Raw genomic sequence first — 16,947 nt, 5'->3', positions numbered from 1 at the left:
GTCCCTCTTGTTAGCGTTTATCCCTGAATATGGAGGCTCTATCAATCAGAAGTTGCCCCCGCCCCTTTAGCGAGAGGCTCTAAAAAATATCACGCCTCTTGTCTTGGATCGCTGAACTGAGAGAGATCTTATCAACTAGAACCCGTGGGTGCACAGATTTCATGGGTTAAGCTAATTTCAGTGATTGGGTTGCAGCTGTGCTCCCGAAGGTATTTCAGGCTGCCTGCGCGCCCCTCCCCCAACGCTTGCTTGTTAGCTTGAATGGCTGGGTGAGGTGCCCCGCCCACGGAGAGAATCTCCCAAGTAGGGAAGACCGCCCTGGCGCCTCTTCCGCTCTCCCCGCCGCTGGCGGCTGGGACGCACTGGGCGCAGGATAATGGGGCACCCTGGGTGTGCGGGCCAGTAGGGCGCTCTGGGCGCCTGGAATGCCCAGGGCACGCGCGCGAATGGGGTTCTCCGGGCACTGGTGGCTGGGGACTCTCACTCACAGTGCGCGGGCCGCTGGGAACGTTAGCAGTGCTCGCTCTGCAACCGGACCGGGCACGCCGGCGGCTGCTCGCCGCTCCCGAGTGTGGGCTGACTCACCACAGGCGCACTCCCTCCATGGCTTGAATGAACGTCCATGCGGTAGTTAACTTCTTTCAGTTTGTGTGGAACTCCGGAATGCTCCGAGGATAAATTTTTCTGTTTCTAGTTGATAAATTTGTTGTGATTTTGGGGAGATCTGTCGGACACGCTGCTCACGGCGCCATTTCCGTGACGTCACCGAAACACCCGTGTTTACAGGGGGCAGCGTGTTAGGCACTGGGGAGACTGCTGCTGAGAAAGACACCCAGACAGCCTGTCTTCCTGCACCTTTCCAGGACGCCCTATGAAACACCCGTGTTTACAGGGGGCAGCGTGTTAGGCACTGGGGAGACTGCTGTCGACAAAGACACACAGTACAGTCTCTGCCCTTAGGCTACTCCTTAGATCCCTTCTTACTCTCTAGTTGAAGGCCTAGCAAACGACCTACCCATATCTTTCAGAGGGTGTGTGTGCCTTGCAACCTTATCTAACTTAGGATCTACACACACACACACACAATTTAATTTAACCATCAATTAAATTACAATATTCCTACAGCAGAAATTTTCTTATACCCTTCTTAATATTCTCAGGGCTTAGTATAAAGATCTATGTAAAACAGAGATTTTAAAAAATGTTATTACATAAAAATTATAGCTAAATTACAGAACAACCATTATTCAGAACTGCCTGCATTGTGGCTGAATGGAAGTCCTACAACTATAACATTAAAGCAGCAGCTACACTGAGACTGGAAGGAGGGGCAGAGACACAGAACCGGCTGGTCCGACACTCATGCTGGTGGATAAAAATGAGGAGAGATACCTCAGCTGTGAAGCTAGGGGTCCCAGCTCCACACCAGGCATCCCAGTTCAGGGTTCCAGGGCTAGAGAGAAGGTTTTACCAGAAAAACATGTTTTCTGGTAAAAACCAGTGGGGATTGAGGCTGAGGGAACTAGAAGGCTACTGGAGCTTCAGGCAGTTTCTCTTTATAGGCCCGTTTATGGAATAACTTGGACTCACTCCCTCTGAGCTCTAGCACTATGGCAGCAGCTTGAAAAGAAATAGAGTGGCCCTGGCCGGTTGGCTCAGCGGTAGAGCGTCGGCCTAGCGTGCAGAGGACCCGGGTTCGATTCCCGGCCAGGGCACACAGGAGAAGCACCCATTTGCTTCTCCACCCCTCCGCCGCGCTTTCCTCTCTGTCTCTCTCTTCCCCTCCCGCAGTCAAGGCTCCATTGGAGCAAAGATGGCCCGGGCGCTGGGGATGGCTCCTTGGCCTCTGCCCCAGGTGCTAGAATGGCTCTGGTCGCAAAAGAGCGACACCCCGGAGGGGCAGAGCATCGCCCCCTGGTGGGCAGAGCTTCGACCCTGGTGGGCGTGCTGGGTGGATCCCGGTCGGGTGCATGCGGGAGTCTGTCTGACTGTCTCTCCCTGTTTCCAGCTTCAGAAAAATGAAAAAAAAAAAAAAAAAGAAAAAGAAAAGAAATAGAGACATATGGGAGGGAATGAATTGTCTGGCATCAACAAGAGCTGGGAGGGCCACTTTCTCCCAGACAGAAGTGCTAGCAGAGGCCATTGTTCCTTTGATGAACCCTTCCTCCACAGAGCAGACAGGTGGATGTCATATCTGAGTCTCCATAAACCTGGCTCACACTGTTTGCCCTGCTCTGGTGATTCTCTGAGGCCCAGCTCCATTCAATTTTCAGGCCCAGCCAAGCTATTTTCAGTGGCTTTTCCATATGAATGGGTTGTCTTGGCTCATGCTTCAGGTTCTCTTTCAAACAAGCAGCATTTGGCCTCTAAATGCCTCATACTTCTTACTAAGTGGCCTCAGCTTTGCACTAGCAGCAGCCAGCCTTGTTTCATAGCTTGGCCTCACCTGGGCACCTTGAAGCACAGCACAAGTAGCAGCTATCTGCAGATTGCTCTGTAGCTCAGGCTTGGTGGCCCAGCCAGAACATAGGGCAGGGCTGATCTGGCCTGCAACCCCTACAAGGCCCCAGAGCCAGTGTACCCAGTGGACAGCTTCAGACCATGTAAAAACACCATCACCCAACCACCTCCACAAGTGGCATACTGAAGGGGCAGACTCAGCTGGCACCAGAGCTAAGTAAGTAAGTCCTGCTTTGTGGGATGAGGCCCTGCACAGCCGATCCTCTAGAGTGGTCAGTGGTTGATGGTTGCAGCATTCCTTACAGCAGAGTGGCCTGAGGGTAAACTCATCCCATTGATATGCCAAAAACAATCAAGGTTCAACTATGAGAGGAGGGTGTATACAGTCCACACAGACTGGAGGACACACCTGAAGTGCCCATCGTGGGTGAAGGGGGAGGCTGTGCTACTATACTGTACAGAACACCTAATACATTAGGGCACTCTATTAGACCTGGGAGATGCAGCAGCTCTACCTGATACACAGAAACAAACACAGCAGGGCTGCCAAAATGAGGAGACAAGGAAACATGTCCCAAATGAAAGAACAGAACAAAACTTCAGAAAAAGCACTAAAGAAAATGGAAATGAGGAATCTACTAAAAGCTAAGTTCAAAACACTGATTATAAGGATGCTCAATGAACTTAGTGAGAACCTCAACAGCATAAAACAGGACCAGTCAGAAATTAAGGCTACACTAACTGAAATGAAGACTGATTTACAGGGAATCAACAGTACAGTAGATGAAGCTGAGAATCAAATCAGCAATTGAAAGATAAAAAAAGCAAAAAACATCCAATCAGAACAGCAAAAAGAAAAAAATCTTAAAAAAAATGAAGATACAGGGGGTCCTCAGGTTACAACAGTTTTGAGTTTATGATGCTCACTCCTATAAAAAATTTAAAAATTTGAGACGGGAATGATTCGGCTGATGCGTCAGCATCATACTTACAGACTACATGGGTGAAGTAGTTTGGTTGTGATGGCGGAAGAATATGCAGTAACACAGAATACAAGCGAGGGAGTTGGCATTCCCCTGTATGCTTGCCTAAACCATTTTGGACTGTTAAAAGTGCAAGTGTTCCATTTGTGTTATGCTAAGGTGAGTTTCGACTTACACCAAAATTCGGGTTATGTCACTGTTGTAGGAACGGAACTGTGTCATAGCCCAAAGAACCCCTGTAGTGTAAGGAGCCTCTGGGTCAACTTCAAGTAACATTATGGGGTTGCCAGAAGGAGAAGAATGAGAGCAAGATACTAGAAAACAACTTGAAAAAATAATGACAGTAAATGTCCTTAATCTGATGAAGGAAATAGATATACAAGTCCAGAAAGCACAGTGTCCCAAACAAGATGAACTCAAAGAGGCCCACACCAAGATATAATTAAAACAAAAGATTAAAGACAAAGAGAGAATTTTAAAAGAAGCAAGAGAAAAGCAGTTGATTACCTACAAGGGAGCTCCCATAAGGCTGTCAGCTGATTTCTCAATGGAAAGTTTATAGGTCAAAAGGGATTTGTAAGAAATATTCAAAGTGAAGAAAGGCAAGCACCTATAGCCAAGATTACTCTACCTACCAAAACTATCATTTAGAATTGAAGGCAGAAAATGAACTTCCAAGATAAGAAAAAGCTCAAGGAGTTCATCATCACCAAACCAGTATTACATGAACTGTTAAAGTGTCCTCTTTAAGATGAAAGGGAAAAACGATAAAAAGTAAGACTAAAATGGCAATAAATACATATTTATCAACAATTGATTCTAAAAAAGCAAAATAAATGAGCAAACAGAACAGAAATAAGCTCATAGATACAAAGAGAATTTTGATGGTTGCCAGATGGGAGAGGGGTTGGAAGGATGGGTAAAAAAGGTGAAGGGATGAAGAAGTACACACTGGTTGTCACAGAACAGTCATGGGGATGTCAAGTACAGCACAGGGAATATAGTCAACAATATTCTAATAATTATGTATGCTGTCAGATGGGTACAAGATATATTAGGATGATCATTTAGTAAGTTATATGATGTCTAATCACTGGGGTGTACACCTGAAACTAATATAAAAATGTGTATCAACTATAATAGAAAAAAATTTTAAATGATCAATGCTCTAATAAACAAACAAATAAACAAAATAAAAGTATGTTTCAACTTTTCTACATATCTACCTAACTTAGTGGTGTTCTTATTTACAGTATTATAAGAATGTAATGTTTCTTTGAGATTCCATTTCACCAAAATAAATTTTTGGATTTGTTTTTATACTTAATTTTAGCCAAAAAGCTGAGAAGTGATTGACTTTGTTTTATAAAACATAAAGACAAATAAAAATTAAAAATAAAATGTTTTATTGATTTTTATTTAGCCATTAAAATGTTAAGCATTTATAATGCATATGAATCTATTTTTCAACAGAAATTAATGTGATAAGAGAAAAAAATTTTTTTTTCTGTTTTAAAAAGGTCACACTGGAGAAAAAAAAAGGGGTCACTAGAAATGGCTTTGTAGAAAGCTTTAAAAAACAATAGGTAAAGTACTATTTTTACTTCTGTAAGCACTGGTATGACTATAGAAGAGTACAAGTAGGCACTTAATATACAACCCTACTCACACCCTCAATATTTTAAATGCTACTGATAAATCTTGCATTAAACACTCCAATGTAAATACTGTTTTAAAGTTTATTTTATTCAAAATAAGGAAAAGAAATGTTAACACCTGGTTACTTTAAAATTTGAACATCTGGCTTATAGGAAAGAAAAAAAGACTTGGCCTAGGGACAGTTTCAATTATTCTAGAGCTCCATCTAGTGAAAAATATCTGTTTTATTTTTTAAAAATTCAGGGATATGAGAATGAAAATAAAAGTCATCTTTGCTGCATGTAGTTGAACCATAAACACCAGAGAGTCATTGAATTTCAAAGTCAAAGTGCTGGCTTTACTAATCATTGATAGCAGACATTTCTCTCAGAGATGTTTCAAAGAGTCACATAGAAATAGAAATTAGAGAACACTTACCTGCAACACACCCTCCCTTTCTTCATCAGATAGCTTTTTCATAGCTGCTTTTCTGAGTTTTTCCCGGATATAGTTATCATATTCTTCCTGGGTGTTTCTTACTTCCTCATTTCGTTTACATATATATTCAGGTGTGACACCATAATCCTTACAAGGATTTTTCAGGAAAAAAAAAATCAATATTCTTATACATTTGCACATACCAAATAATGATAGGAAAAAAACGGAATGGTACAGACTTAAAGCCTTTACTTAAAACATTGCACACTGACAAAATTCAGTGACTTTTTATCCCCATTGGGAACCAGTTGATTCTGGTCTTTTACAACCATTTGAGCTGTTATTTGCAGCGGCTTTTTTCTCTTCTGAATGTTTCCAGCGCCTGCTTTTGGCTGATGGCTCAGCCCTCACTTTACCCCTAAGAGCTGGCTTTTCTTTATTTCTTGTAGTGCTTCAGCTTTTACCTTGAAATATCTTTAAAGGTCTTGAGGTTTCTTTTGCAAGGTATTGTTAAATAAATAAAGATATAGACTTCCAAGGCATTATAAAAACAAACTCTAAAAAGATACAAAGCACATCTGCTTTAAGAGAAAATTGATTTGGGACCCTAAGGTATTTGGGGAACTGCAAAATCCTAAGGTTGCTTCCAAGGACTAACAGTGAAGTATCAGTTGTGATTCCTTCAGATTAGTGACTGTGCGCAATAGATAGCCCTGTGTTGAGGAGCAGAACAACTTATTTATTCTCCCCAAAATTAGTTGTACTTACTGTTAGATATATTTGTGAATAAGAAAGGCAAAGTTTCTGCCACCATGGAATGTGCATTCTAAGGTTAGATAAAAGAAAGTTATAAAGTTTATATATATATATATGCTCCAAGGTAAAATAAAAGTCAATAAGGGAAAAGAAAGTTATAGGAGCTATTTTAGAGAAATAACAAGGTCAGGGAAGACCTCTCTCAGGAAGCAGCTGTTGAGAAAGATAGTAGTTGTTAAAAATATTCTGGTTCTTCTCCCTTTGGGCATTTGGTAGAATAACACTTTCCCTGTTCCCCTTAAGGTAAGATGTAGCCATGTTACCTAACTTGCCCAGTGTGAGTGGAAGTGACCTCTGTACATTTTGGGTAGAATCCTTAAAAATTAATAGATGACCTGACATGTTCTTTTTCTGTCAGGTACAGTGATGGGAGATGTTTTGGAGTGCCTGGGTCGTGAAATGCGGACAAGAAGCAGAGCTTCCAATAACCCTCAATGGACATGTGGCACAAGCAAACAATTAAATTTAGTTACTTTTAGTTACTGAAATGTGGAAGTTATTTGTTACCACAGCATAACCTGACCCATCCTGCCTGAACAGGAAATAGAAATCGTAGCTGTAAATATGTTCTGGAAAGTTGCAAAGCACTCTACAAATAAACTCTATGAGTACAGTATTCTGGTAAGTTAGCACAGTGGTAGACAGACCAATCCATTCCAGGAAACTGAGGGCAACACTTCATCACAGCTCAGTACAATTACTGATGTTCATAATAATAATTTTGTGTCATCACAAAAAAAATTAGATCTGGTATACTCTGTTTATAATAAAGGGAATGACATGATACATTTTAGGAAAAAGAACAATCTCACAAATGGCTAAAAGCTTCAGTGATCTGAAATATTCTTCAATGATCTAAAATACTCTTTACTGAATTTTTATTAGGTGCCAGGTATTATGTTAAGTGCTTAATGTATTTTGTATCACTTAAGCCTCACACCGACCATGTGATAAATCTAGTAACTTGTTAAAATTACAGAGTTAACTAAGTGACAGAGTTAGAATATGAAATGATGTTTTACTACTATTGCTATACACTTCAGACATTCATCTATGTTTTAGTTTCTTTCCACAAATTGTTTCTTATGGCACAAATGGAAATACAGTATTTTATTTGGAACTAAAACATGAGGTATACTCACTTTTTTTTTTTTTTTTTTGTATTTTTCTGAAGCTAGAAACGGGGAGAGACAGTCAGACAGACTCCCACATGCGCCCGACCGGGATCCACCTGGCACGCCCACCAGGAGGCGACGCTCTGCCCACCAGGGGGCGTCGCTCTGTTGCAACCAAAGCCACTCCAGTGCCTGGGGCAGAGGCCAAGGAGCCATCCCCAGCGCCCGGGCCATCTTTGCTCCAATGGAGCCTCGGCTGCGGGAGGGGAAGAGAGAGACAGAGAGGAAGGAGAGGGGGAGGGGTGGAGAAGCAAATGGGCGCTTCTCCTGTGTGCCCTGGCCGGGAATCGAACCTGGGACTTCTGCACGCCAGGCCGATGCTCTACCACTGAGCCAACCGGCCAGGGCTTATACTCACTTTTTAAAAAAGCTATTGCCCTTTAAAGGACTTACTATGTCACTCACCAATAATATGTTTTTTAAACAAACAAACAAACAAATGAAAAAACTTAAAACTTAACTCTGATAAGTGGAAAGTAAGTTAAGTCCTTCATGAGACCTGATTGCTTAGCCAGCAACACCAAGGAGACAATAATAGTATAGTGTTTGTAGGGCTTGGTAAACAAGCACAGGTAGACATACTCAATATTTTTCTGCCTCTATAATGTATTTTTAGTTCAACTTTCTGTTCAAGGCAGAAAATACACTGAAGTGGACAACTTAGAGAGAAGGCAGCCAGAAGGCAGACTGGGTGGCAATTGGTAGTATAACCATCAAAGGAGAAGGGTTTTACGTAATGATGGAAAAATAATAGACTGGAATTAGCTTTAAAGAGCCAAGAGAATAAAATTTCTGCTTCCCACATCATATGGGACAAGGTCTATGAGCAGCCTACAGGAGCCACAGAAGGAGGACATATCCAGAGAAGACTGAAATAGCTCCTATCTTCCTGCTAAAGTCTTCCAAAGGTGTCTTAGCCTACAGAGTGACCGTCTCTCAGGGAACAAGCAGTGTTCTCTGACAACAGCCTTGAGGCTTCTGTTCTGATTTTGAACAGACGCTGGAGTTCTCATAGTAGATCACTGGACTGCTTCAACATAAGCCCCTCATGGATCACTAATACAATTTCATTTTTCCCCCTCTTCCTTCCTTTCTTTCTTTCCTTTCTTCTTTGCCACACCTTACTATTATGTATTCTTCTTCTTCAGTGTTTGGTACTCATATTTTACAATGTGTGGTTCAAGCACTTTTATGCTCTATAAGCATACAAAGTAAAATAGGTTTTATATAAGGTACTTTTGGTAAGCTTTATTAATTTTAAAGATTTTATATATTTAAACAATTAAACTCAAGCTTCTATAATTTTTACCAATAAAATTATATGTTTATCTGACTAGTGCCTTTTCAAATAGAAATGGAGGTCTCCAAAGGACTAGACTACTGCACATTGGTTTCAAAGTCTGCTTTACTTCAAACTAAAAACAAACAAACATATTCAAGTTGCAATAGCAATGGGAATTGGTTACACTACACTGAAAGGATGGATGGATGGCTCTAAAGGTGTTTTAGTCTTCATGTCTCTCATTCTGCTACCAAGACACTAAAATAATGACTAAATCTTAGAATCTTCTGAAAGGTTATACCTTCTAGATTTAAAGTAATGAATGTGCTTTTAATGACATGTTTACCTCATCTAAACTTAATTTCTCTTAGAGAATGTTTGTTATAATTATTATATTAAAAATTAAAGTGAGCTTGACCAGGCAGTGACGCAGTGGATAGGGCATCAGACTGGGATGTGGAAGACCCAGGTTCGAAACCCCAAGGTCGCCAGCTTGAGCTCAGGCTCATCTGGTTTGAGCACAGCTCACCAGCTTGGACCCAAGTTCTCTGGTTTGAGCAAGGGGTTACTTGGTCTGCTGTAGCCCCCTGGTCAAGGCACATATGAGAAAGCAATCAATGAACAACTAAGGTGCCACAACAAAGAATCGATGCTTCTCATCTCTCTTCCTTCCTATCTGTCTGTCCCTCTCTCTGTCTCTGTCACAGATAAATAAGTAAATAAATAATAATTAAAATTAAAGAAAAAGAATTACAGTTTTCCTTAACTAAACTATATGGTATTCATTCCAAATTTTCTGTAATTTCATCACATTCTATTTGCACCAGACACAAGACTTCAGGGGAATAAGAATTGACAATTTAGATAATTTTTCCAGTGAGAGTGCTATTAATGACAATATAGATAGTTATTATGAACACTGTACTTAAATTATTAGAATCTCAGGTCTAAAATGAATATATCACAAGGTTACCTTCTTATTGATGTACTTTGGAACTAGTCCAGAAGTTTCAAGATCATGCCTGTCTCCAGTTCTTTTGTCAACATAAATTGGCTTAGGCTTTTTAGCCACTCCCATAATGGCATCAGCTGCATTTGTACTGATAAAGTTTTTTTCACTCTGTACTCCCATGACTGGATGATCAGTCCTTGATGGCACAGGAGGTTTTTTGGACTTATCCCATTCAAACTTTTTTTCTGTTAAACATAACATTTCTTTGTTAATATTAAACTATAAACATTGCTACTAAGTGCTATTTTATAACATCCAAATATTTTACCACTAGCCTATTGAAGTTTTATTTATAATATATTCAAATATTTAAGATTAAAATCAGTAATCATAAATTCAAAAAATTAAGTGCTCCATAATCAATTAATATCTTAATTAAAGAACAGTATAAAAATGTAAGGGAAGATAACTACCCTAAATCAAATGTTAGCTAACTCATACATTTAACTAGCTATTGTGACAATATTTTCTTATAAAGATTTCAACAACAAAAGTTCAGCTTTTCCACTGAATAAAGTTCAAAGAAACAACAAAACTTTTCTGAGTACTCATGATTACTAATAATTGTTTCTTCAGAAGAAAGTTACCATAAAATCACCATGTAAGTAAAAGAACAAAAACAAACAACAAAAAAACTTGATGTATTAAAAAATCCAAGAATCTGTGTTTATTTTTTTTCCATGAAAACTACTGTTATTATAAGGTATATAAATCATGTAATAGCTATGTACCCAACATGCATCATAACAAATAAAACATTACTGATATAACTGAAGTTTCCTATTGGCTCCTGATTGTATCTCACCTCTTTTTTTTTTTTTTTTGAGAGGGAGAGAGGGACAGACGGGAAGGGACAGAGAAGAGAAGCATCAACTCATAGTTGTGACACTTTAGTTGTTCATTGATTGCTTTCTAATATGTGCCTTGACGGGGGGGGGGGGGCAGCCAAGCCAATGACCCCTTGCTCAAGCTAGTGACCTTGGGCTCAAGCCAGCGACCCTGGGCTTCAAGGCAGTGAACTTTGGGCTCAAGCCAGATGAGCCCACGCTCAAGCTGGCAATCTCAGGGCTTCAAATCTGGGTTTTCAGCATCCCAGGTTGATACTCTATCTATTGTGCCACCAGTTGGTCTGGCTAGAACTCTTCTTACGCTTGTTATTGAATTCATAGGGCTGGCATCTGGTGCTGGAGTTGAGGTTTTATTGGACATTCTAAGATATAGTTTAAGGTGCTTGCACCACCAAAAGGAGAGCATTTTGGGGACACCTTAGCATTCTCTACTCTCTTTTTCTGTACAATCTCTACTCTTACTTTACTTTATCATCTCAAATTCTATTTACTATAAGATAAAGTTGCTATTATTTGTTTACATTTAATATTCATAGACTATAAAATAATTTTAGTTAAATTACCTGTTAACATTGTTAATATTTAAAAAAGAGTTAAAAACTTACTGGGTGGTAGAGTTTTTTCCTTTGAGTGTTTTTTCAGGAAATCCTTTGGAGAGGGAACTTCAACTTTCGGTGGTCCCATCGTTTTCATTGCAGCTTTACATTTTTGCATGTCCTCCTTTACAGCTGTCCTAAAAATTGATTTGTACCTAAAATTAAAAGAAGTTTCAGAATTTATATTTGCAGTAAAAATTATTTAAAGTTTAAAATAGGACATGCATTGCTAATTTACATAAGTCTACATTCATTTGGAGATAGCCATAAAGCATAAACTGAGCCTTGTCTTCAGGTGTGGTAAGCTAGAGGGAAGAGTTGCCTAAGAAAGAGGTGCCAGGTTAAAGATGTTCATAGCATTTCCTTACTATTCTTTGAACAACTGAAGCACCAGTAGTGATCTCCCACTTCTCTCTCTCTGTCTTGCTCCCCTAATCCCTTTTTACTGATCAGTCTGACTAGGGGTTTACTAATTTTATGGCTCTTCTCAAAGACCCAGCTCTTGATTTTCTCTAACGTTTACATGTTTTTCATTTCGATGATTTCTGCACTGATCTTTACTATTTCTCCTTATTCGTGGTTTAATTTTATTTTCTTTTTCAAGTTTTTTAAGGTGCAAGTTAAGATATCTTACTTGAAACCTTTATACTATCCAATTAGAAGTATTTAAAATGATAGAATTCCCTCTATATGAATTATAGCTGTACCCCACAAATTTTGATATGCAATGCTTTTATTTTTATTAAGCTCTAAATACCTTTTTAATTCCCTTCTGGTATCTTCTTTGACTCAAGAGCTTATTTAGATGTTTTGTGTGGTTTTCACATAATTGAATATTTCTCAGATACCTTTCTGATATTATTTCAATCCTTTTAAATTTTCTCAAACTTGTTTTATGGCAAAAAGTATGGTCTATGTTGGTAAGTGTTCTATGTACCCTCAAAAAAATAGTGTACTTTGCTGTTGTTGGCTGGAGTGGTCATAAGTGACAATTTTGTAGTGTTTTTCAATGTTCTATTAATTATTGAAATCTGTGACTACAACTGTGTATTTGTTTCTTCTTTCAGTTCTATCAGTTTTTGCTTTATATATTTTTGACACAGTTAGTGGGTACAGAGTATTTAGGCTTACCATCTCTTCTTAAAAAACTGACCACTTCATCATTATAAAATAACACTTTCAAACATGCAAACATTCTGTATTCTAAAATTTCCTGTCTGATATGAATATAACCACTCCAACATTCATTTTGTGGTAATATAGTATTTTTCTATTCTTCACCTTTTTATTTACTTGTATGTTTATTTCTAAAGGCATTTTTTTTTCATGGAGAACAAAGAATTTTTATCCTTCCTAACACTCTCTTTTACTTGGCATGTTTAGACCATTCACATTTTCACATTTAAATAATTTTTAAAATGTTCACATTTCAATTTTCCTCATTGCAGTTTGTTTTCTACATATCTCACTGTTCATTCTTTCTTTTTTTAATCCTGTTTTATTTGTGTTTGGATTTTGTTTTTATTTTGTGAACATTCTAAGGTTTACAATATACATGTTTAACATCACAGTCTACATTCAAATAATATACCTCCTCATCTATGGTATAAGAACCTTACAAAAGAATACTTGTATTCCTCCCCCAATCTTTGCCCTAATGTTTAAGATATTTAACTTTTTTATTGCGTAAAAGGCAGGGAGACAGAGAAACAGACTGCCACTAGTGCCCTGACCAGAATCCCCCAGCAAGCCCTCAATGGGGTGATGCTCTGGCCATCTGGGGCTTGCTCCGTTGCTTGGCAACAAAGCTATTTTGGTGCCTGAACTGAGGCCATGAAACCATCCTCAGTGACGAGGGCCAACTTGCTCGAGCCATTCAAACCATGGCTACAGGAAGGGAAGAGAGAGAGAGAGAGAGAGAGAGAGAGAGAGAGAGAAATAGGAGGGGGAGGGGTGGAGAAACAGATGGTCACTTCTCTTGTGTGTCCTGACAGGAATTGAACCCAGGACTTGCACAGGCCGGGCTGATGCTCTACAGCTGAGCCAACCAGCCTGGGCCATTTAACTTCTATATGTGTTATAAAACCTCAAATTTTTGTTATTATTTCTCCTTTAAGAAGCTGATTCAAAGTATATATTTTAAAAATTTCTTTAAATAATATATATATATATTTATATCATTGTGTAAATCCAAATTTCCCTGAAGTCTTTAGTTGACAGTACATGTGTTTGATCAAATTCTGCTGATATTTCATCACATACATGTACTGTCAACCAAAGACTTCAGGGAAATTCTCCTGCATGTCTCTCTCTCTCTCTCTCACTCTCTCTCTCTCTTTCCCTCTCTTTCTCTGCAGTTCTCACCTCTACTACACACTGGGCTGTGAATTCTACATACCTTGTCTTGACCTTCCAGAACTCTAAACTCTGTCTCTTTAACTCAGGAAAACTGCTAGGTTTTCTTTAGATTCCTCTTCCCAGGGCTTTGGCCTATAAATTCTCTCCAGAGAATATGTCGAGGCAATTGCAGGGCTTGTTTCCCTCTCTTAGGAATGACTGCTCTATGCTGTCTATTGTCCAGTGTCTGAAAACCTTGTTTTATTTTATTTTTCTAATGTTTTAGCTGTTCATGATAAGAGGCTACATTTCACCTTAATTGGAAGCAGAAGTTTAGCTAAATCACTTTTAACAACATTTATTCTCTTTGTTCTTAATGTGGATAACTTTGAAAAAATATGAAATCATTTCTTGCTTTTAGGGGCCTTTTGTCAATCTTCAACTCAATAGCTAGGAATCAATTATGGTCCACATTGAACAAACTCATTAGATACTTCAGGGTATAAGGTTCAATTGAATCTGCCTTAAAAGTGCCATGGAAGTTGGAAATGGCAGATACGATCTTCTGATTAATAAAATATTCCTCTGGGGTCAAAAGAAGTGTGTATACTTTTACTACTTTTTAATTTGCAATCTTGTGATTCAATAATTATTTTGTGGGAGCTCAAAGCTTACCCATATATTATAGAAAACAAAGTACTCTATTCTATATAAAAACTTATTTTTCTAAATTATAAAAACAAAAAATAAATGAAACTAATATAATGTCAATTATATCTCAGTTTTTAATAGGCACGTGTGGGAGTCTCTGTATCTCTCCTACTCTCACTAAAAAAAACCAGGAAAGCATAAAAAAGAAACAACTACTGGGTGCTTATGACATTAAATATTCCCAGTTTCAAAAAGCATGCATCCAGAAAGTCCATACTGGTGAGCCTGATGCGAAAGAGCATCTAAAAATCTGTAGAGCAGCAAGGATTGCATGAGTTATCTGGAGTTTCAGGTTACTGAAATGAAGATGATTGGAAAATATCTTAGACATAGTAATATAAATCAGGAAAATACCTTAGATTTAATAATATACATTTTAATGTTAGTAAGTCCTCTTATTAAATCCTTACTGATAAGGTAGAGAAATATAAACTGACTAATGGATGCATTTGATGACTGACTGAATCCTCAAAAACATTTTTGCTGTCAGCCTAGAAAGAAATATCTAGCAGCCTACTAAAGTGCAAAGTACTTACTTGCCTTGCTCGATGGTTGGTGGAGATATCAAAGACATAAGATCTGAAAATGCACAAAACTTGGAGGGAGGGTTAGGAGAGTGTTTGAAAGATTTGAAATTCCCAACTATCTCCGTAGACTAATGCTGAGTTCAAGTAAAAAAGAATTGCCTACAAAACTGTAGAATGAAAGGAACCAAATTTAATCCTAATTTATGTGAGACAACAGCAGGACATGACTGACAACATGCTAATGGATTCATCAGTGGCAGTATTGTGTATCAAGGAAAGTGGATCACAGTCCTATGGCTATTTGGAGCATATCTGGAATATTATCTTAAACAAAAAGGAAATGACTAGAGATATTAAGCAACTGGAATTATCAATATAAGGGTCATAAATGTGGTGATCTTGGAAACCATCTCAGGCATCATGAGCTACTGAAATTTTGAAAACTGATTCATGGCTTCCCATTGAATTTAACACTTTTATATCTTAAATCCCAGTTTTTACTTCATTTGGAAAAGGTTGCCTTTCACCCCACTTTGGTTACATATATCTGTTCAGTAACATACATCTATTTCATTTAGTATCTGCATCTCTCATTAGGGTTTTCAATAATATATGGTTTTATTATTAATATTTTATGTTCATATTTTTGTTCCCCAAGGAAATTAACCTCTGAGGCATGGGAGATCACAGTACTATACATTGTTGATTTCTCCAAGAATTCCAACACTTTACGAATGCTGGATAAATATCTTGCCAGGTTTGCAAAGAGCTGCAGAGAGCTTTCTTAAAGCTGGGTTTATAACTCGGTGATACAATATAAGCCTTGGAGCTTGATACATTTCTTATGATTAATTCTTACTATTAGTAAGGGGACTGAATCAGGACAAGTTGTGTTAGTGTAGTGAGAAAGAGTTAAATGTTTTATTGTACTCCATTTCTATAAATGAGTGATTTTCATATGCATGACATCTTGTCAAATTAAAAACTCCCCATGGTTGTTGCTGATAGTGTAGGCTAACTTAATAATAGTGTTCGGTGGCTCCACATTGGGATACTTTCTATTCCCTTAACCATAAATTCCTTTTTCCTACACATTCCTTCAGAGTAAACCAAGGAGTTTGTGCTGTCACTCCAATATTCCCCAAAGGGCAATATTACACACAGAGTAGGGGCTCAGTTAATGCTTGTTAAATGAATAAAGGTTGTTCCTATAAAATTTCTCTCTCTTTTTTTTTAATTAAGTGAGAGGAGGGGAGGCAGCGACAGACTCCCGTACATGACCTAAATGGGATCGACCCAGCAAGCCCCCTACAGTGATGCTCTGCCCACCTGGGGCGTTGCTCCACGGCTCAGAAAACAAGCTATTCTTAGTGCCTGAGGCAGAGGCCATGGTGCCATCCTCAATGCCAGGGCCAACTAACTCCAATGGAGCCATAGCTGCAGGAGGGAAAGAGAAAGAGGGAGACAAAAGTGAGAGGAATAAGGGTGAAGAAGCAGATGGGTGCTTCTCCTGTGTGCCCTGACTGGGAATGGAACCCAGATAACCAATCACCAGGCTGATACTCTACCACTGAGCCAACCAGCCAGGTCCTATAAAAATTTCTTGAAAAAAATCACCAAGATGCATAGTAAAGCTTTCCCAATAAACAGAACACCTATCTAATAAAAATCTTACCATTCAAATTCAGCACCCTATAAAAAGTACAATCTACCAGTGGGTTACAGAGAGGAGGAGCTTTATTTTGTATAATATACAGGAATTTTGGACCAAAAGTCCATTCAGCAATAGTTAACTTGAACACTCCTCACAGACTCTGCAACTGTATTGTATCTTCTTACTGTACATTTCTCATTCTAATCTCTACTGGATTTTTGAGAAGCTAATGGAAAACAATGTAGTTACTGCTCTGGTTAAAAAACAAAGATACTCAGGCTTAAAATGGCAGGATGTGTCCACTTGCTGACAATGGTATGCACCCCAAGTAATTATCAGTAAAAATAATTGACCATTAGATCTGAAAGAGGCCATAAAGATTAGTTTTACACATCAGAAATGAAAATATATTTATGATCCCAAAACCAATTAGTTGCAGCTCCTGTTTTGTTTTTTTATTCCTGGTCCAG

General features: G+C 38.6%; 1 protein-coding gene across 1 annotated transcript in view; it reads right to left on the bottom strand.

The window, feature by feature from the left end:
- Positions 1-16,947, bottom strand: part of ENKUR (enkurin, TRPC channel interacting protein) — a 63,759-nt gene that overhangs the window by 39,300 nt on the left and 7,512 nt on the right. Inside the window, exons 2-4 of the mRNA XM_066279960.1 lie at positions 11,258-11,403; positions 9,766-9,989; positions 5,520-5,666 (exon numbers count right to left, since the gene is read on the bottom strand). Of these exons, the coding sequence (XP_066136057.1) occupies positions 5,520-5,666; positions 9,766-9,989; positions 11,258-11,403 (517 nt within the window). The remainder of the gene's footprint in view (positions 1-5,519; positions 5,667-9,765; positions 9,990-11,257; positions 11,404-16,947) is intronic.

This window comes from Saccopteryx bilineata, chromosome 5 (genome assembly GCF_036850765.1).
Source record: "Saccopteryx bilineata isolate mSacBil1 chromosome 5, mSacBil1_pri_phased_curated, whole genome shotgun sequence".
NCBI classification, from domain to species: Eukaryota; Metazoa; Chordata; class Mammalia; order Chiroptera; family Emballonuridae; genus Saccopteryx; species Saccopteryx bilineata.
Note: the sequence above shows the minus strand (reverse complement) of the source record. Positions and strands in the feature narration are given on the sequence as shown.